The following is a 19,497-nucleotide window of genomic DNA, read 5'->3' as shown; positions in this document are numbered from 1 at the left end:
TCAGTACGTGCAGGGCGTACGCTCGGTCTCGTCTTCAGCATCAACTGCCAACAGGAACTTCCTCGCTCCTCTTCCAGTTTCCTGCCATTGTTCTCTATGCTGCCACCATACGAGGCTCCGCCCAGGATCTTGGAAAAGGTGCGACGTTAAAATGGCCTGAACAATTATGGTGTGAGAAAAGACAATGTCAAATATTAAATATCAACACACCCTTTCGGTCATTTTCTCTTCAGATTTGAGAATTTGCGTTTTTCCACCTGAGCGGCAGCATTTGTGGGTGTAAAATGACGAAATGTGTCATCTCAGAGAAACCATTGGCACAAACCATTGCGGCATATTCCAATTTGAACGTAAACGAGCACCACTGAGTCCTTCTCAGCATGTTCCTCAAGCGTTTTGTCTGCTGCGCGCCGTGCAGGAAGGAAAAGGAGTTGCTGGGAAATCTCGTACAGAGGCTCCTCAGCGAGCGAGAGACATCCCAGCTGGGGTCGGCTGGGTGTGACTTCCAAGTCATCTCAGGGTCGCGGGCGCCTGGAGAGTTTAATCATGTTCAATGATTCCCTGAGGAAAAATTCAGGACGATGCAAGATGTTTACAAATAAATGTGGTCTCTTCTCAAGGTTTCTCATTTCCCGTAGTAGGAGTTTTGAGTTTTTCCTTGCCCTCCTAGGAGTTTAAGTTCAGGGGATGTTTGAGAATATTTGTCAATATCTGCACATGTCCTGAGTGTTGTTAGTCACCTAAATGTTGAACAGAGGCTGAGAGTCAAATTCCTTGTTTGGCACGCTCAAACATGGCCAATAAAAACTCTTGAATTTTGAAGAATGACAAAAAAATGAGTATGCAAGTAAAAAATGCAAAGAAGTTTGAGGGATTAATTTTTTAAATTTTTTTTATTGTGTTGACTGATTGGAGGGTGGCTCCTTTTGGTAAACATTTTGAAATGAGACTTTGCTGCTATTTTTGAATGATATATCTTGTTAATTTTTTAATGGCCTTTTAATTAAGAGATTTTTTTTTTTTGCCATAGAGGTCAAATGATGACGAGCCAAAAAGCTTTTGTGCTAAGTGTGTAATTTTGAAACCTTACCCATGATATATATATATATATATATATAATTAAATTGAATGTATGGAATATTTATGCACACTTGCGACACTGGAAAGATTTTCTGACTGTCTTGTCTCCAGTGGAAAAGCTCCTAAGTGAGAACATGTGCAGTCGGAAATGGGCGATACACACACACACACACACACACACACACCTCAGAAGCCTCATGTTAAAATTTTCCTCACATTATGAAAATAGCAAGCCATCTAAAATGACCTCGTCCACCGATGCCCGGCGTGGCAGCAGGAAGTGGCGAGAGTGGGTTTTCTTTCAGCGTTGGTGCCGCGGCGGGGTCGAGCCAGCAACATGTGCAGGCTGAACTTTGGCTCTTCTGCTTCCTGCAAGGAGGCCTTCCTCCTCTCAAGCGCTTTGTGCTCGCTCACACACCCCGACATTTAGACACGTTGAAATTTGGGGAAACGCCTGCCGTGTCAGCATGTGTGCTCAAGCTAGCAGACGATCATTTGTAGCCTCAAAGAAATAGACAATTTTGTGTCAACTGATTACCTTTATTCTGGCCCCCTAGCGAGGAACTTCCGCCATCTGAAGATTTTCTGCAAATGGACGTTGCCCCCTAGAGGAGAAACGTGGGAGTTGTTTGCCGTTTTCTAAGCGCTCAATCAATGTTAATTTTATTCTCGTGCTTTATTGTGTGCAATGAGCTCAGCCGCCCCGGAAAAAGACATTTATTCTAAATCAATTGTCAACAATCAAACAAATAAATTTAAATTTACAGTCAAGCGTGTAGCATTTACAGGTGACATTTCAAAGCATTTTGTTTGACTAAATATTTATCTGAACAGAACGTAAAATCAGGATCAAATATTTTAGCTTATCCAGATTGAGAGCATGTAAACATCTGTATTGAAAATATCTTAGTCTGTATTTATTTATTTTTTAATCTAAATGCCAAGTATGGCTTCTCCTCTCTGCGTTTCGGCGTTTGTTGACTCAAAAGACTATACGAGGGTTTCACAGAGAAGAAGATGAATAAATAATGGTGGCCTTCTACCAGCCGCACGTCTTTTTCCAGCCACGGCAATGATGTAACTTTCATCCACAGCGCTCACAGGAAGTGGAGTCATTTTCTCAAATTCACACGCGACGATTTCTCGGTCTATGAGAAGCACACAGGTCCAATGTCGAGGCCGAACTCTTGATTGGCCTTTCCGATGTCCATGGGCGCTACGTCGGCAATGGGCAGCCTGATTGGGGTTTGAGTCCTGTATTCCAACACTGTCTTAGCCCAGTCGCCGTTGGACTTCTGAGGAGACACAAGGAGGAGACGCAAAACATGCAACTCTGTCCCATCTCGGATGTTTTTTTGACGACTTACCGCGCAGCCGTCTTCGATGACGGTGTATCGCAGGCGGTTGGTGCCCTGCGCCCTCAACTCCTGACCGTTGGCCCCTTTAAGGATCAGGGCTTTCTTCACGGTCCCTTTGCCGTCTTTGTAAGCCAAGCTGTTCTTGCAGTGGTAGGTGAAGCTCTGGTGGGATTCTTTGGAGAGACGCTGCAGGAGCTTCATTTGAACGGCCACCGTGTTTGGCTCCTCGTCGTCGTTGCCGTAGCGGAACTGAAACGGTTTGAATGGGTCAGTGCTAAGTGAAGAAAATCATATCGGGGAACTGCAATGATGACATCATCAGCTTACTGGGGTTCCGCTGTACATCTCGGCTCCGAACCAAACGGGTTTGTTGGCGCTGGGAGTGGATTTTCTCCACCAGGATTTGCGGGAAATATTGGCTGGGTTGGCATTGATGCAGGTTTCACCGTTGTCCATGTTGCAGAAGACCTTGATGGCATCTTTTGTGCTTCCTTGGTTGGGGTCAATCCAGTACTCTCCTGTAGACAAACACAACGTAGGTTAATGCTCGTCTATTTTTTTTTAAGTATTTTTGAGAAGAAGACTTACCGCTTGATTTCTGTGGGTAGCATTGCTTGATGTCCTGACATGTCTTTGCGGGGTTCTCTTTTGTTCCATCTGGACTGCGAATGTCTTGCAAACGCCTGCTGAGGGTCTTCAGAGCGCCATGAGCGATGATGGGACTGTTATCAGGAAGAGCCTCATCTTTATTAAATTCGGGAAGTGGAGGAGGGTCAGCCGCCACGTCATCCTTGAAGAACTCTATGGCGTCGGGCACGCCACGCTCATCCAAATCCATGGGAGCTGCATAGTACTCATCCACAGCTGCTGTTGGAGGACCAGGAGGGCCTGGAGGTCCAGGTGGTCCCGGTTCTCCGATAGGGCCCTGACAATGCAAAGGAAGTAGCATGGTGGCTTTGGTCTACGAGAAGACTGCTCAACCTTGTACCAAAGTGTTACCTGAACTCCGATGTCACCGCTGTTTCCTCTGCTTCCAGGAGCACCCATTGCTCCTGACTGGCCGATGTTCCCTTCCTTCCCAGGTGGACCCAAGACGCCAGGATGACCCTGTGCAGTCATGAGATGATGTAGTTCTATTGGGTTTTATCTTCAGTTCTGACAAAGTTATCTGCAACTTACCCTTGGTCCAGCTGGTCCAACAATACCTCGAGGACCGGCGTCGCCTGTAGCACCCTGAGGAACAAAAAAGGGTCTTCATTTTTTTCTTCTCTTCAAAGACACGTACAAAGGTATAATAGCCACTTACAGCAATTCCTGGCAAACCCTGGAGACCAGTAAAACCTATGTGACCTTTCTGACCCTTTTCTCCTTTTTCACCATCTGGTCCTTTCTCTCCCTGTGGTCCTTGGGGGCCCTAGAGAATATATAAAAAAAAAAAAAAAGATTCAATATCAAGGTTGACGATAGAAAAAATGAGACTATGCAGTTATTCTCACCGCTTTGCCTCGTACTCCAGGTGCTCCATGGGGTCCAGGAGAACCTTTGCCACCCTGAATCCAAAATATGCAAATAACAGGAATCAGCAAACCGGTGATGCCATTTCTATTTGAATCACTGCGTCGATACAACTCACATTTTCACCTCTGGGTCCAGGACTACCCGTAGCTCCCACGGGACCCTCATTTCCTGGAGAACCTGGGCCTGCAGCCAAACCCTCGGGACCAGCATTACCTCGATCGCCCTGTAAAGTCGCAGAGCGGTGATGAGTACGCACGAGTCTGGCCACGGGCCTTGTCATGTGTCTACACGTACCCTTGCCCCTAAGAGTCCGTCGCTCCCGGGTGGTCCCTCTTCACCAGTCACGCCCTGATTGAACACACAACAAACTTGACAAACACACTCGTGCAAATTACCTTTGGCATACCCTCCAGCAAAACCCAACAACCTCAGGGCCCGGATCTCCTCTCGGCCCGGTGGCTCCCCTTGGCCCAACTCCACCAGGAGGACCTTTTCCACCTGGTACTCCAGCAGCTCCTGGTTTCCCAGGCAGACCCTGCAGAAAAAGGAGGATCAGACATTGTAATCATGGTTCACCTGCTGGAAATGGTTGATAGTAGGATTATTCTGGCATACCGCAGAACCGGGCAGGCCTGGCATAGCTCCCTCTCCTCTCGCTCCAGGATGACCAACTACGCCTCGCTGTCCTGCAGCACCGGGAGGTCCTAGAGGTCCAAGAGGACCCTGATGAAGAAACACAAGACCAATCAAGGATTGTGCGCAGTACGTATGTGCAGCAGGTGGTGATTAGTAAAACCCACCGGAGAACCATCCTCTCCAGAATCACCCTTGTCTCCAGATGTGCCTGCCGGGCCCGGAGCGCCAATCTCGCCTTGAAGTCCAGAGGGCCCATTTTCACCACGAATACCAGAGGGGCCTTGCTTTCCAGTTGGACCAATGGGTCCATCTGCTCCAACAGCACCCTAGCGGATACACAAAGGCAAGATTGCAAGTGACCATATAAAAAATGTTCTTTCCAAAATCCAAGTGGACTCACAAGAGAACCAGGTGGACCAACACCTCCGGGTAAGCCAGGGAAACCAGCTGAACCCTGTGGGAAGAGAACACTTCTAATAAAGCCGATGTACCAAGCTTCTCCACAGAACCACGGTGGGTGGACTCACCGCTGAGCCCTGCGTTCCTCTGCCACCTTTGAGTCCGGTCAGACCGACCGCGCCCTGAAACAGACGTTTCCATTAATTCACAAGTCTTGCTTGGCACACTGAACCACAATCAAGTCCTACATTTTTTAGCTCGCTAGAAACAGATATCAATTTGATTTGGTTACTAATACACACCTGTACTCCCGGTATGCCAGCCATTCCTGGTGGTCCATGTGGTCCTGCCTCTCCCTTAAGGCCCGGTTCTCCGGTCTCACCTTTCACTCCAGGCTGACCTTCAGCGCCCTGGCAAAAAAAATGACGCACCCATAAGTATGTGCAGTTGGGACCAATTACAGTACAGGGTAGAATGTTTTGAACTCACAGCTGCTCCGGGGAAACCTGCAGCACCAGTTGCACCGGGCTCACCACCAGAACCCTGTTAATCATTGGCACACACTTGAAAGTCAGAAGCAGCAGTGATTGTTCACCATCCATTCCGATGACAGTATGTTTTTCTCACTGGCACTCCTGCTGTCCCTCGCCGTCCGTTGCGTCCTGAGGCGCCTGGTTCTCCCTAAAAAATACAGACGTACATGGAAAAGAGGTCTTTGGGATTTGCTCCATCAATCCAATCAAATCGATTCTGTACAAAGTCATGTTTTGATACAAAGGTTAAACATTAGGAAGTCTCACCTTGGCACCGTTGGCTCCGACTGCACCTGGAGGTCCAACTGGACCTGATCCACCCTTTAATAGACAAATATGTCTCATTGTAGAATTCGTAATAACATAGCCATCACACGCATTTATTAGACCCTCTAACGTGGTCCATAAATAGTCTGGACACCCCTGATTAAACAATCCGTCTTTGGTACAAACAACTCACTCGAATTCCATCAGCTCCGGCTTTGCCTTCGAGTCCCATCTCACCCACGGAGCCCTGTCCAACAAGATCGTCACTTTCACTTCATGTGCCAAGCACCAAAATTGACTTTGGTGCTGTTGCAGGCGACACTTACCACATCCCCCTTTGGGCCGGAGGATCCTGGGATGCCTCTTTCCCCTGGCATCCCCTGAAGTCCTGGACTTCCCGTTTCACCGGTAGCTCCCTTTACGCCGGCTTTTCCCTAAAAACAACCCAACACTCAAATGGATGCGACTAACAATTTTATATCTTTAATTCAAAGATAGAACCGGTGTCATTTATTCCTCTGATACCTTGAATCCATCTGGGCCTGGACTACCTGGACTACCCTTAGGTCCCTGTAGTCCTTTAGGTCCGGTTTCACCTCTAGCACCAGGAGCGCCTCGTTCTCCCTGTTGGCAGAGTCGTGTCCTATTTGTCCAGCGGGTTGACACTGGAGAAGCCAAACAAGAACTGGCGACTTACCCTCAACCCTGAAGTTCCATCAGAACCTTCCTCTCCGGCAAGTCCCTGGAAGCACCGTTAAAAATATTTTATTGGCGCGTCGGTACTGAAATAATCCGTGCTACTTTGAGTGGGTGTAAAAAATTTCAAGAGGGTAATGTGGGATTTATTTACACACCTCAGATCCTGGTTTACCAGATTCACCGGGTGGGCCTGGCACTCCGGGCAAACCCTGTAAAATAAAACCCCACATGTTTAAATAAGCAAGTTCACACATATGTTAAAGTGTCGGTTTTACCTGAAAGCCATTAGGTCCCTGTGATCCCTGCTCGCCTCGCTTGCCCGCAGTACCCTGCATGGGACAGTAGTGGATCAGAAGTTGTAAAGGTGCAGATCATCTCGCAGTTACATTATGGAATATACGTAAGATCGAGAGAATGTGATTGGTTGATAACTGAGCCACTTACCGCTGGGCCAGTTGGACCGGCAGGACCCTCCTCTCCGTCTTTTCCGTTCACTCCCTGGAGGACGTTTGTAATATTTTGTCATCACTTCTGTTTTTAATTGATGGTAAATGTACTTTGAATTTCTAACAGAACGTAACATACTCTTTGACCAGGTGAGCCGGTACTGCCCGCTTCGCCGTTCTTCCCAGGGTCGCCCTGAAAGTTACAAAGGAGTCAGCGTCATCTATTAAAAAAAAATGGCTTCATATTCTACGCAAAATGAGTCAAACTGACAGTGAGGCCTTTTGGTCCTGACGAGCCCATAATTCCAGCTAAACCTCGACCTCCCGTAGAACCAGGTGGGCCCGGTTTGCCATCATCTCCAGCTGAGCCCTGCAGAGGACAGCATAAAATATTCAAAATGCAGCATTACCTGAAGAAAGCCTCAAAGTAGAACTCTAATAAACCTGTGGGCCCGGTTTGCCTTCTTCTCCTTCGGCGCCCATAATTCCAGACAGGCCCTGTTTGACAGAACATAGCATCACGGTTGGGAAAATACATCTTCCTTCAGGCTTGAGGAACAACTGTGGATTTAAAACGAGCTTACCCGAGCACCAGTTAAACCGGGCTCTCCAGGTCGTCCCAGATCTCCGGGTGGACCTTTGGTGCCTGGAGTGCCAGGCAGCCCTCTTTCGCCCAGAGCTCCCTGCGACAGCAGAACAGCACGTTTTGAAAAAGAGGGAAATGTAATGTCCATCTCACTTGCTTATGAGGCAATGAATTAAATAAATAAATAAATAAATAATGCCCAAAAGCTTGAGGAGATCCCAAGTTTGTTGCACAGGTGAGGAGCACAAAAACACAATGCTGCTTCGCTTTATTTCAGTTTGAAGGCACAAAGGGAACTCAAGGATCTTCTTGAATATATTTAACAAACTTACTTTTGCACCCGGAAAACCATCTGTGCCATGGAACCCACGATTTCCAGGGATGCCCTATAACAAATCCATATGTTAAAATTGGATGACAATTAAAAATGTCCGCATATTGGGATCATATTAGGCCAACTCACAGTCTCGCCATGAGGTCCTGGGTCACCGACAGACCCCGCATCACCTCGAAGTCCGCGCTTTCCCTCATCTCCCATGGGGCCGATCAGACCCGGAGAACCATGGTCACCCTGGCAACAAGTTGCAATCACACAAGTTTAACCTGTGCTCCACCACCTGTAGCTACAAAAGATGTTTTTTCATACTCTTTCGCCTTTCAGTCCAGCTTCTCCTTTAATTCCAGCCACGCCGCCGTCACCCTGGAGAAAAGATGACTAGTCACATAACTGACAAAAGACAGTGAGAAAGTGCCATCTCTCATTTTACATCTTGGCCTTTTGGTCCCTGAGCTCCTGTGGTTCCCTGAGGTCCAGGGGGCCCGACCGGGCCTACGATCCCTGATGCACCCATGGGACCCGCTAGGCCCTGGAAAGAAGTCGTAGATTCAATAAGGAACTTTACTGATGCCAAAAGGGAAATTGGTAGTTGGCTCACGTACTGTTGCCCCTCTGGATCCTGGCGCTCCATCGGACCCTACGGAACCCTGTTAGCAACCAATGACGAGGTTAATAACAACACCATCAACTTTTTGGCTCATTAAACAGATGAGGGCAATTGCCCACCTGTTGACCGGTGGGCCCTGGTGGTCCGACGTGACCCGCATCTCCTCGGGGTCCCTGCTGACCTGGACTTCCTCTCATGCCAATAGGTCCTATTTCACCCTGGGGAGGTACATAAGATCCTTCAGTGGATTGGCTAAGCTAATATGTCAAATTTCAAGGCAGAACTACAATGGCACCTTCTGTCCTGGGCCACCTGGGAATCCTGGCACACCGGGGATTCCAATCGGACCCTGTGGATGAAGGATGTCATGATTATTATTTTGACACCAGCATTGAATAATGACATAACACGAATTATACTTACCAGGGGACCTGGTTTGCCTGTATGTCCTGCGGCACCGCGTTTTCCCTAAACCAGAAACAGATGAAAGGATCCATCTTGCAACATTCCGGGCTTTACAAACAAACATGGATGACGGCTGGTTGCGCCTACCACAGCACCGGGTGGGCCTGCTCTGCCTCTCTCTCCCATCAAACCTGGTGGGCCCTGAAAGACAAGGAAGACTCAATATCTGTCCACATCCAGCATTGTGTTCTTATCGGATGTGTTGCCTACCACTGGACCAGTCGCACCCATGGCACCGGGAGTACCAGAAGTGCCCTGCAGAACACAATGACCAAAAAAAATTATCTCTAGTGTTTGATTGTGTCATCAATATTAAAATCCTACCTTGATACCGACAACACCGGGATCACCTCTAGGCCCGAAAATGCCCGTCTCACCCTGTTGGAGAAAGATTGACAAGTGTTTCACTAATGTCCAAAAAAGTATAGAAAATTAAAAAACAAACAGGGATTTACCTTGTGACCTTTTTGACCTGGAATACCTGGAGAACCAGGTAACCCTCGTGCACCCTGACCAGATGACATTATTAAATATGAAATCAATGGAGCTGAACAATAAGCCAAAGAGGTAAATGTGGGAATTGTTTGTTTACCAGTGATCCTGGGAATCCCATCTCTCCAGGAGCACCAGGGGGTCCGGTCTCCCCCTATGCAAAATACAAACAGTGGTTGTGTACATGAGAATCAATCAAACCATGATTTTAGTGCCACAACTAATTTGAACTATAAAAGATTTTTAGAGCATGCAGGGCTTCATAAGATTACACTGGTCAACGCGTTTTTACTACATTTTTGAATCAGAGATGCAATTTGACTTTTCTAAATGAGCCTAATTTCTTTTCACAGCGCATCAGGTTGAAGTAATAATAATAATAATAAATATGGTATTTATTGGTTTGTATATATGTGTGACATTTGCTTTTATATTACTTTTTTGCATAGTATTTAATGTATGACTATTTCGTAAAGGTAAATTTAAATATTCTATTTGTGAGCAATAGGTAACAAGGGTTAAAGAAGTATACTTCTTCCCACTCCTTTTCCAAACAATGAGTTTTGCTGTTATTACTTTAATTTCTTCTTTTCGGTTGTAAATTACTTTGCTTTTTTTATATTGTTCAAAATAAATAAAGTTCATTCATTAAACAATAATAATAATATGATAATAATAATAATAATAATACAGGGACTCGTGAAACCATCTCTTATTATAATCTGCCATTGACCAGTGTTATTGAATAAATGAATAGATTTTTCTTCTGTAAGTTTTCACTGACATCAGGACCACTTTTTCCTGGCAACCCTTCTGGCCCTCGAAGACCCGGTTCACCCTAAACACAAGCAAAGGTCAACGTTTAGGACACAAAGCGCATATATGCCTGCAGTCCATGAATGCAGGCTTGGCATCAAGGTCGAAATGGCAGCATGAAGATTTTACCAGATGTCCTGGGTCTCCAGCCTCGCCTGGGAGTCCCTGGCCACCGGCTGGACCCTGAACAAGAAAGGACAGGAAATGTCAACCAACCATCCCAACCAAAGATCAATGCTGGACAGTTAAAAAAAAAAACTTCATTTCCATTTGCAGGTGCTCAAACGCAAGTCTGCCATTATCACTTTGTGTCACCCTCTAAAACAAACAGACTGTCAGGAAATTTCATTTTTCCTTCACTATTAAGAGAGATTTTTTTTCCCTCCAACTTCCTGCTTAATATAAATCGGTCCACTGAGGGAAACCATAACTAAGATGTGGCGAGATGAGATCCTGCTTTGTAGTCATTTTACTGACTCTTTTACACGTGTGCCAAACCTACTGCTGGTCCAGTCGCACCGGGAGGTCCTCGTGATCCTGCTTCACCCTGAAACAGGAACAAGCGGCTAATTACGAGCTGCGTCATAATTCCGAATGGACATACTGGCTTGCACTCACCCTTGATCCCGACACCATTCCGGTCAGGCCTGCTGATTTCTCGTTAAATCCTGAAGCCATTTGTGACACAAAGTTTCCCTTTGGGTGATAAAAGGACATGAATGTAAGTATTGTGTTTTTTTTTTTTTTTTTTTTTTTTGCTTGTTGAAGGTGAAACGCTGGATGGAGAATCAATCTCACCCCAGGAAGGGAAGGAAAACCAGGGGGACCAGACACGCCTGGGTTTCCTGGGATGCCAGGTTCTCCATCAAAACCTGGGGGCCCTTGGAATCCCTATCATGAAATTTTTACATGAACAAGTTTGTCATCAAAATACAAAATATAAGGTTCTTTTATGTCTTGTATTTGAACATCAAAATAAAAGGAAGATGTCAAGACAGAGATAAAGATTAGCTCTATTTGTCAAGTGATTGACACTTCTCTTCCTCTTAAGGTCAAAGTTCAAGGACCCAAGGTCTCACAATGGTTCTGACTTACCCGTCTGCCTTTAAATCCTCTATGTCCAGTTCTCCCCTGAGCACCTGGAGGACCCTGAAACCAAAACCCACAGGATATGTTTGGTTTTAAATTTATTGTGACTTTCCTGGTGCTTTTAGAGAATAAAAACTCACGGAGGGTCCTTGAGGTCCAGGGATTCCTACCAGCTGATCCGAGAGTAAAAAATATATTATAAAAAATGTTGCGAAACAAGAGAAAACCTTTTAATCTTTGCATATATTGCGATTTATAACTTACTTGTGGAATATCACCTGGTTCACCCTTTTGTCCCTATAAAAGAAAGATATCAATCTTAAGTACATACACACCATTTAAATACTTGATGAGTCATAATCCATTCATTTCAAAATTTGTAACAGCTCTGGAAAAAGTGAGACAAAAAAGCAAAAAAAAAAAAAAAGATATTTTTGATATTTTGACTTTTTTAATTTTATGCGAATAAATCCTGTAGATGTGAATATTTCTATTTGGAATTTTGGAGTCAGCAGTAGTTTCAGAATAAGCTGAAATAAAACCTTCAAATAGGAAAATCATAGAAGCTGATCATTTTCAGGGATGTCTTGAAGATTTCCAGTGCTGTATGCCCTTAACATCCCTCACCCCTTCATATTATATCAAAAGGTTATATTGAAAATGAAAATATCATGACTTACCCTATAACCCATGATTGCTTGAAGAGGAAGCGATAAAACAAACAAACAAAAAGATCATTTCATTATATATGAAAAAAAAAATTGGAATGAAAACTTTAACTTTAGTGCACCCTTGTGGTTGGGGTGCATTACTACAGCGGACTTACCGATGTGCCTGGTGGCGCTGGCCAGGTTTTCACACACTGGGCAGCACTCGCCCTCGGGGGTCACCATCTTAAGGCAGTCGGGCACCATCTCGCACTGCACGTCGCTGCAGACGCTCACGCCGTTGTCGCACACGCACACGGCGCACAGTGCCGGCTTCCAGATGTCGTTGTGAGCATAGGTCTCGCCATCCACTACGCAGCTCAAGCCCTCCTTCTCCACGGGAGCTGCATTGGGGTCAAGCGTAGAATGAGTCAAGGTGGGCACAATCATGTTAAAGATTTTTTATTTATTTATTTTTAATCTTTTTTTAAAATTATTTTTTAATTCTTTTTTTAATTAATTTTTATTCTTTATTATTCTTTTTTAATTCTTTTTAAATTCTTTTTTATTCTTATTTTATTCATTTTTATTCTTTTTTTTTTTAATTATAGTTTATTTTATTTTTGTATAGATTTTTTTTTTAAACTCACCCATTTGCTGTATTTTTTGTCAGGCCTAAGCATTAAAATCCATTTTGTGGCATATTGATGCCAATTAACTATGTGAAGTGAGTTAAGGGTCTTAAATTAGACAAAACTAGTGCTTTGCCACCATCTTTGGCGTCTTGGTACCATGCAACTATGTAAATTGTAGACAGTTGAGGAGTGTCACTTTGATAAAAGTAATGCTCTGCCGCCATCTTGATGCCAAGGAACTAGGGTGACGTGAGTGGAGGAAATCTGAAGCTCCATAAATAAATGAATATATAAATAAAGTTGGATTGGATTGTATTTTGTGTCATCTCAGAACCACATATTTTGATGAAGTGGAGGAGCTCCATTTAGACACACATAGTGCTTTGACGCTGTTTTGTGACATCTTCGTACCACAAATTTGAGTTGAGGCGTTCCATTTAGTCAAAAATGACACACACGAACCTGCGGAAGGAGCGGCGGCGCCGGGGGTGACGCACACCGGGCAACACTCGCCCTCCGGGGTCACCGTCTGGGCGCAGTCGCCGAGGTCGTCGCAAGTGACGGTCTCGCACGTGACGCTGCCCGACTCGCACACGCAGATCCGGCAAGGCTCAGGGCTCCACATTTCTTTGTTGGCGTACACTTGTCCATTGTCAGCGCACGTGTCTGTTTGGAAAAAATCAAATGTGCACTTTGAGTTATTTATACACCAAATGAATGCTTGGCCTCCTTGGTTTTATACTTAGGTTAATTGAAGACTCTGAATTGAGAGAATGATTGTTTTTTTTACTTCTCACCCACAACCTTATTGAGGATAAACACACATTTTTTTTTTTTTTCGGAATGGACTTCAGTTGCCAACAGAGTATCTCAAATAGCACTAGAGGATAAATGCTAAGTAATTCAAGGGCATTAAGTTAAAAAAAAAAACAACGAAGGAATTTGTGGGTAACAAACAGAAACCAAAAAACAATGGAAGTTGTCCAAGTTCACTTCATTTATCCGGGAATTTAATTTTCATTGATTAATTATAAAATGGCAGAAGGTAGTCAACCTGTTTTTCCACTTGCCAGCATTTATGAATAAAAACAAACACTTTTCACTATTCATACTTTTGGTGCCATCTTTTTTTTTTTTGATTGAATCATCCATAGCTATGCTCAACGTAATCATTTGTAAAGTGATGTAATTAACACATTCTTATAATGTTGATAGCTAACAATTAAAGAGAATAACAGACTCCATTGGGGCTTTCCACTGCAATGTATGAAGACAGTAATTAAGGAGCGAGCAATTAAATTGTGGTTAACTCCATCACGTATCATCATGACAGGAATTCACCAATTTATCAGCAGATGTATTAATAACTTTCATGTGCTATTTCATAATTTTTTGGGGGTAAGCTTTTTGCGTACTGGTTCGGGTCGCTTTTGTCCAGAATGTGGCCACCTGCTGCAAGCTTTCTATGTGGGTCATAATTATGTGGTGAAGCCTCTCCCCGCCCGCGCTAGACACTCCTTCTCGCCAGCAGTAGTTATTTTAGGGGAAACCACACGAGATGGTATATACGTTGGCTTTGGCTTGAAACGTGTGGTTTGTCTTTTTGGAGTATGCCACGCCTGCAACCCCCCTGGAGAATCGAGAATCGGTTTAGATTCTTTTCCTCGTTGTTCTTAGTTAAACTTTAAGCTAGGTTGTGTTATTTTTTTTTATTATTAATTACGGTCACATAAAAAAATTCAAGCTGAATTTTGAGAAATAAATGCTTAATGTCAGCACTACTTGAGGCGGACGCCCAAAAATATTTTTTTCTATTTACAGCTCAATTTGTGGAGCAATTTGCGACACCTGTCCTCCAAAAAAGAAAGCAACGAGTAAAATGAGTAAGGCAAGCATATTGAAGTTGTCTCCTCCAGTGGAGCAGAACTCAACATCCTTTCACTGAGGGTGTGTCTTGTGTGCCTCCGGGTCCAAAGCTGACCAAAATTAGTGGCCTGCTTTTGTCCGTCCCGTCCACCAGGCCACATCATTACAGGAGTGAAGCTCGGAAGGCCTTCATTGGGTGCCGACCTCGCACCGAAATAGATCGGCTGAAGGATTATTTTGTTTTTCCAGCTTGGCATCTTTGTGACGTAGAAAAAGTGGTCAAGAAGGTTAAATCAAACTTTCTTAACTGTCCCCAATTCTTCTTCTTTTTTTATTCCAGCACATCACACATGGAGCTTCATCAACATGCCAAAACTTTATTTAAATTTTTTAAATTAAATCTAAGGGATGATGATGGACGATAATTTGGCCTGCAACCCTGCAAAAATTGGATTTGATTCTCTTGACGTGATGTCACAAATGACATCACTGCGATGCAGGCAGCCTGAATTCAAACGTCTTCAAAATATCACAATCAAAATGATCTTCTGGATGAGCCTTCAAACCGCCTCAAAAGTTGAAAAGAGAAAAAAAAAGAATCCATGCATCCATCCATTTTCTATGCCATGTGACCGTTGGCCAATAGGTGGCGCTCACCCAGGACTGGTCACCAATGGAATCGCATGTATGAGCCAAATATTTTTTAATCAATCCCCCTCACATTCCCATCCACGGACAATTTATACTCGATAATTCGATTAATATAAATAATGATATCACAATAATATATGCCATAAAATGTCTCCTTGACGACAGTGTGGGCCAAAAAGACAAAACCGTACAAAGAGGGTCAACTACTCACCGTTCTTGGTTGTTTCTTGGCAGGAGACGGTAATCACCTGAGTTAGGGAGATGGCGGCCAGGAGGAAGGTAATCCTCATGTGCACGGAGGGGCCCATGGTTGCACGCCAAGCAGGCACGCGAGGACCTCACTCACACACACTCACACAAACACTCAAAAGAGGCCGACCCGGAGCTACAGCATCCAGCCCCAAAGATCCCAATATCCCTGAGTGCAGCGGACTCCCGGATGAGCTGGGCTCCCTCTCCTCCTCCCCCTCTTCCTCCCTCCTCCTTTCCTCATCGTCGCTTCACGTTCCACTCGAGGGACAACCTCCCCCCGGCAGACGCCGCTCTAGTCTTTGAACGTGTAATTAAAGGCTGCGTGGAAATCCGACCAAGAATTTGGAAAGATGGGAGTGCAAAAAAAAAGAAAAGAAAATGATTTATCGTGTATGACCTTTGACCCTAATTTGCTTTATTGTGTGGATTCTTCTCATTGGCTGATGCTCTTAATTTTGATGACACATGTTGAAGATGCTTCCAAACTTTTGATTTTATTTAGCGTACTTGCAGCGCCCAAGTTGCATCATCCTCTCGGTGGACGATGATGCCGAGATGGGAGCATGAAAGGGGCGAGGCGGGAGGCGGACGAATTAGAAACATGAGATCAGCACGTTTTTTTTAGTCTGCCAGTTCATCAGCTGCTCAGAGACGTTGCCTGGCCTGCTTTGAAGGCACATTCTAAAAACATACAAAATTGCAGAGGAACTGTCAAAAAAAAATCTTGAAAGCAGCTCAGCCACAAATCAGTAAATCACATACCGCATATAAAAAGAAAAGTTTGGCTGCCGTGAGACAGAAGCCTTATATGCCCAAATCTAGCCTTTTTTTTTTTCATTAAATTAGTTTGCATGTGACAATATGGAAACTAACTAACAAGTTGCTGTTTGGTAACCTGACCTTTTTTTTTTTTCAATTTCCACAGCGCTTTCGAAGAAGCGACAATGATAAAATGATTCAATCTTATTTCATCCTCAGTGACTTTAAAAAAATCAAATAGCTCTTGATAGGAAAAATGTTCCCCCACCCAAAGTTATGTTGAGGTGACATAAAGAACAAGCTACAAATTTATTTCTGGCCATGTCAAGTCATAAAACGGAACCACAAAAGAGGGAAGGCTGGCCCACACACCATATGTCATATTAACTGCATTTCATGTACCGTATTTTCTGCACTATAAGGCGCACCTAAAAAAACTCAAATTTTCTCAAAAGCCGACAGTGCGCCTTATAAGCCGGTGCGCTTTATATATGCACCAATATGGATTCGTGGATGAGGACTAATTTATTAAAGTAAGCTTTACGTGTTTATTTTGTGTGTTGTGTGATATTAACGTTTGAGCAATGTTGAGTTCTTGATATATTGTTTTCACTATTTCTCGTGTTACTATATTGTGATTGCATTAACGTTTGAGCAACGTTGAGTTATTTATTCTATGCGCCTTATATATGAACAAAGTTTTAAAATGGGCCATTCATTGAAGGTGCGCCTTATAATCCGGTGCGCCTTATAGTGCGGAAAATACGGTACATTTGGACTTCCAATCTGCTTTTTTCATGGGTCATGTGACAGGAAGTTTCCGCCTTGTGAGCTCACCTATTACCTTACAAACTCTGCATTATTGAACAGCCAGCGTGAGAAGAGACACGCTGGGATGAGCACGCAGGGCTAGTCAGACCTACCGCTCCTCCATTTGAGATGTTTGCAGCCGCCACCAAGAACTTTGTCAAGCAGGTGGGCGACACCGGAAGGTTGGTCCCCGTCCCGAGTCTGAGCGAGGCCGACCGCTATCAGCCTCTCAGTCTTGTCACCAGGAAGAGAAAGAGACGTTTCTGGAAGAAGAAGAACAAATACGCCGCCACTGCGTTCTCCCTCAAGGACATCCTGGTCGGGGAGAAGGAGATCACAGCAGGTACACCTAGTGAGGAGCTCCAAAGTTTCAAGATGTCGTAATCGAATCAATAAAGTGGTCTTACTTTTTTCAGGTGTATCCTCTTATCAGCTGCTCAACTACGAGGATAAATCGGACGTAGCCCTCAACGGTCGCCTTGGAAACCACCTCATCAACGACGTGGGCTTTAACGTCAGCGGCTCCGACTCGGTGGCCGTCAAAGCTTCCTTCGGTATCGTGACCAAACACGAGGTGGAAGTGCCCACGTTGCTGCGGGAACTCAACTCCAGGTCAATCACATCGTGCAGATCCAAAAATCTTTCTTATTGTTCTTCTGACATACGATAGCTCAGCCAAAAAAGAACACCTTGTCCTTTTCTCACCTGAACTGAAGATAAGACCATAGCTAGTGTGCCGTCTGACCTTTTTGTGACTGAGGGAATATGAGAAGAAGGCTTCCCTGAATAAATGATCGTGTTATTCTACACTCGAGCGGCCATGTTTGATGCACAACCAAAACTAAACCTTTGCATGACAGGAAAGTGGAGGTGGAACACTGCCTGGTCCGCCAATGCAGGGAGAGCAGATGGAGCGTCCTGTGTGTGGTCATGGAGAGCATACGCACCACTCGCCAGTGCTCGCTGACGGTCCACGCCGGCATGAGGGGGACCACCATGAGGGTAAACACAAATTCAGAAAACAATTTGCATTTAAAAACAAAGACAGCTTAGACCGGTTTGTCTCATCCTACCATCTCAAAAATGGTTTGAAAATATTGAACTAGTGCAGTTTGAATATTTAATTCAGTGATTTGTATACGTACCACTAGAGGGCGCCTGCACATCACTAGTGTAGATTTGTACCAGTACAGTAATCCGTAGTTTAGCGCGGATAATTGGTTCCAAAAACCACCCGCGATAAGTGAAATCCACGAAGTACGGTCACCAACAAGAAGTACTGGGCAGGCTAACGAGTTAGCGGAAAGATGCTAATTCGCGATCGTGCTAACACGTGAAAACTGACTTCTAAAGGAATGTAAACGAACATTTGGAGCAATACTACATTGTTCTAAAGGTGAGACACATGTTTCCTCAATTTAGAAGTTTTATTTTGACTTTTAAATGTTTTTTTAATTTGGAAGAAAAATCCGCGATGTAGTGAAGCCGCGATAAACAAAACGCGAAGTAGCGAGGGATCACTGTATTGGAAAAGAATAATCGCTGTCAGTCTGACTTAACATCCACAAATAATTTGATTTCAGGTCAGTTTATCCACCTTATATATTTTTTTTTATATTTATATATATATTATATTTATTTATTTTATATTTATTTATATATATTTTTCAAGGACAGCATGCAGATGAACAAAAATCAATTATTCGTCTTTTTCACTGCAGTTTCAGATCGACGATGGCAGGAACCCAAGAGGCCGAGATAAGGCCATTGTCATCCCGGCTCACACCACCATCGCCTTCAGCATCTGCGAGCTCTTTGTTCGACTGGACGGGCGGCTCGGTAAGAAGGTCAATCAATCTTCCAGTAAATTACTGACAATCTCCATGCTCATTTGGATCAGATATCTGCGTTGCCCCGGGATCTCGAGGGGGATTCGAACAAGAGCAAATTAGTGAGCAGCTGGGCGGCTTCATCGGTCACTTCTCAATGGGTCGACTGCGCCGTTTCTTGTCAGGCATCATCTACGGGAACCCCTTCAGAGCAGGTACAGTCATGGCCGCCTCATCCGTCCTTCCGCTGGGTCTTAACAGTGTACTTGCAGATGACAGAATACTGGAAGAGCTGAGTCACTCCGATAACTTTATGGACGACACGATGACGGACTACTACGAGAAAGCCGCCAGCATGACCGACGTCTCCTCAACCTACCTGAGGCAAAGCTCCCACACGCGTGTCAACCTTCTCAAACACAATATCGCCAAGGGGCCGTGTGCACTATGCGGCATGGGCAATCAAAAAAGGGAAACGGTCTATGGTTGTTTGGAATGCTCATTTGCTGGGCATAAATATGTACGGCTGCATGTTGTGCCTTGTTTTGACCTTTGGCACAAAACTCTTAAGTGATGAAGTTGTTTTTTGTTTTTACAATTAAATATTCCTGTTGCTCCAAAAATAAAAGTAATTGTTGACAATGGTGGAAAGTAGGTAAGTATCATTACTTACTATACTGGGAACTGACTTTTACTGACTAGCAAGATGATTGTAATGTT

General features: G+C 44.4%; 2 protein-coding genes across 3 annotated transcripts; one reads left to right on the top strand and one right to left on the bottom strand.

Moving 5' to 3' along the window:
• Positions 1 to 1,737: 1,737 nt before the first annotated feature.
• Positions 1,738 to 15,571, bottom strand: LOC119131848 (collagen alpha-2(V) chain-like). 2 transcript variants are annotated; one of them, XM_037266622.1, is made up of 55 exons: positions 15,339 to 15,571; positions 13,073 to 13,276; positions 12,155 to 12,379; positions 12,009 to 12,025; positions 11,593 to 11,625; positions 11,469 to 11,501; positions 11,335 to 11,388; positions 11,038 to 11,130; positions 10,858 to 10,935; positions 10,742 to 10,786; positions 10,369 to 10,422; positions 10,208 to 10,261; positions 9,524 to 9,577; positions 9,387 to 9,440; positions 9,256 to 9,309; positions 9,142 to 9,186; positions 9,019 to 9,072; positions 8,890 to 8,934; positions 8,762 to 8,815; positions 8,586 to 8,684; positions 8,462 to 8,506; positions 8,290 to 8,388; positions 8,169 to 8,222; positions 7,986 to 8,093; positions 7,855 to 7,908; positions 7,521 to 7,619; positions 7,381 to 7,434; positions 7,208 to 7,306; positions 7,076 to 7,129; positions 6,935 to 6,988; positions 6,766 to 6,819; positions 6,646 to 6,699; positions 6,489 to 6,533; positions 6,317 to 6,415; positions 6,118 to 6,225; positions 5,985 to 6,038; positions 5,792 to 5,845; positions 5,619 to 5,672; positions 5,481 to 5,534; positions 5,294 to 5,401; positions 5,120 to 5,173; positions 4,993 to 5,046; positions 4,757 to 4,918; positions 4,572 to 4,679; positions 4,384 to 4,491; positions 4,251 to 4,304; positions 4,072 to 4,179; positions 3,935 to 3,988; positions 3,745 to 3,852; positions 3,618 to 3,671; positions 3,438 to 3,545; positions 3,027 to 3,363; positions 2,766 to 2,956; positions 2,448 to 2,687; positions 1,738 to 2,375 (listed from the first exon to the last, which is right to left on the bottom strand). In XM_037266622.1, the coding sequence occupies exons 1-55, from the start codon at positions 15,433 to 15,435 to the stop codon at positions 2,229 to 2,231; spliced, it is 4,737 nt and encodes a 1,578-aa protein (XP_037122517.1). In that variant the 5' UTR covers positions 15,436 to 15,571; the 3' UTR covers positions 1,738 to 2,228. The 2 variants fall into 2 exon arrangements, with proteins under 2 accessions (XP_037122517.1, XP_037122527.1); XM_037266632.1 differs by lacking the exons at positions 3,745 to 3,852; positions 3,935 to 3,988; positions 4,072 to 4,179; ... (2 more) ...; positions 4,572 to 4,679; positions 4,757 to 4,918.
• A 1,450-nt stretch (positions 15,572 to 17,021) lies between these two features.
• On the top strand, positions 17,022 to 19,351 carry pjvk (pejvakin). The gene is made up of 6 exons (XM_037267966.1): positions 17,022 to 17,291; positions 17,365 to 17,560; positions 17,809 to 17,950; positions 18,670 to 18,787; positions 18,849 to 18,992; positions 19,050 to 19,351. Exons 1-6 carry the CDS (start codon positions 17,078 to 17,080, stop codon positions 19,349 to 19,351), a joined length of 1,116 nt encoding a protein of 371 aa, XP_037123861.1. The 5' UTR covers positions 17,022 to 17,077.
• Positions 19,352 to 19,497: the final 146 nt, after the last annotated feature.

Source organism: Syngnathus acus, chromosome 2 (assembly GCF_901709675.1).
Source record: "Syngnathus acus chromosome 2, fSynAcu1.2, whole genome shotgun sequence".
In the NCBI taxonomy this organism is placed as follows: domain Eukaryota; kingdom Metazoa; phylum Chordata; class Actinopteri; order Syngnathiformes; family Syngnathidae; genus Syngnathus; species Syngnathus acus.
Note: the sequence above shows the minus strand (reverse complement) of the source record. Positions and strands in the feature narration are given on the sequence as shown.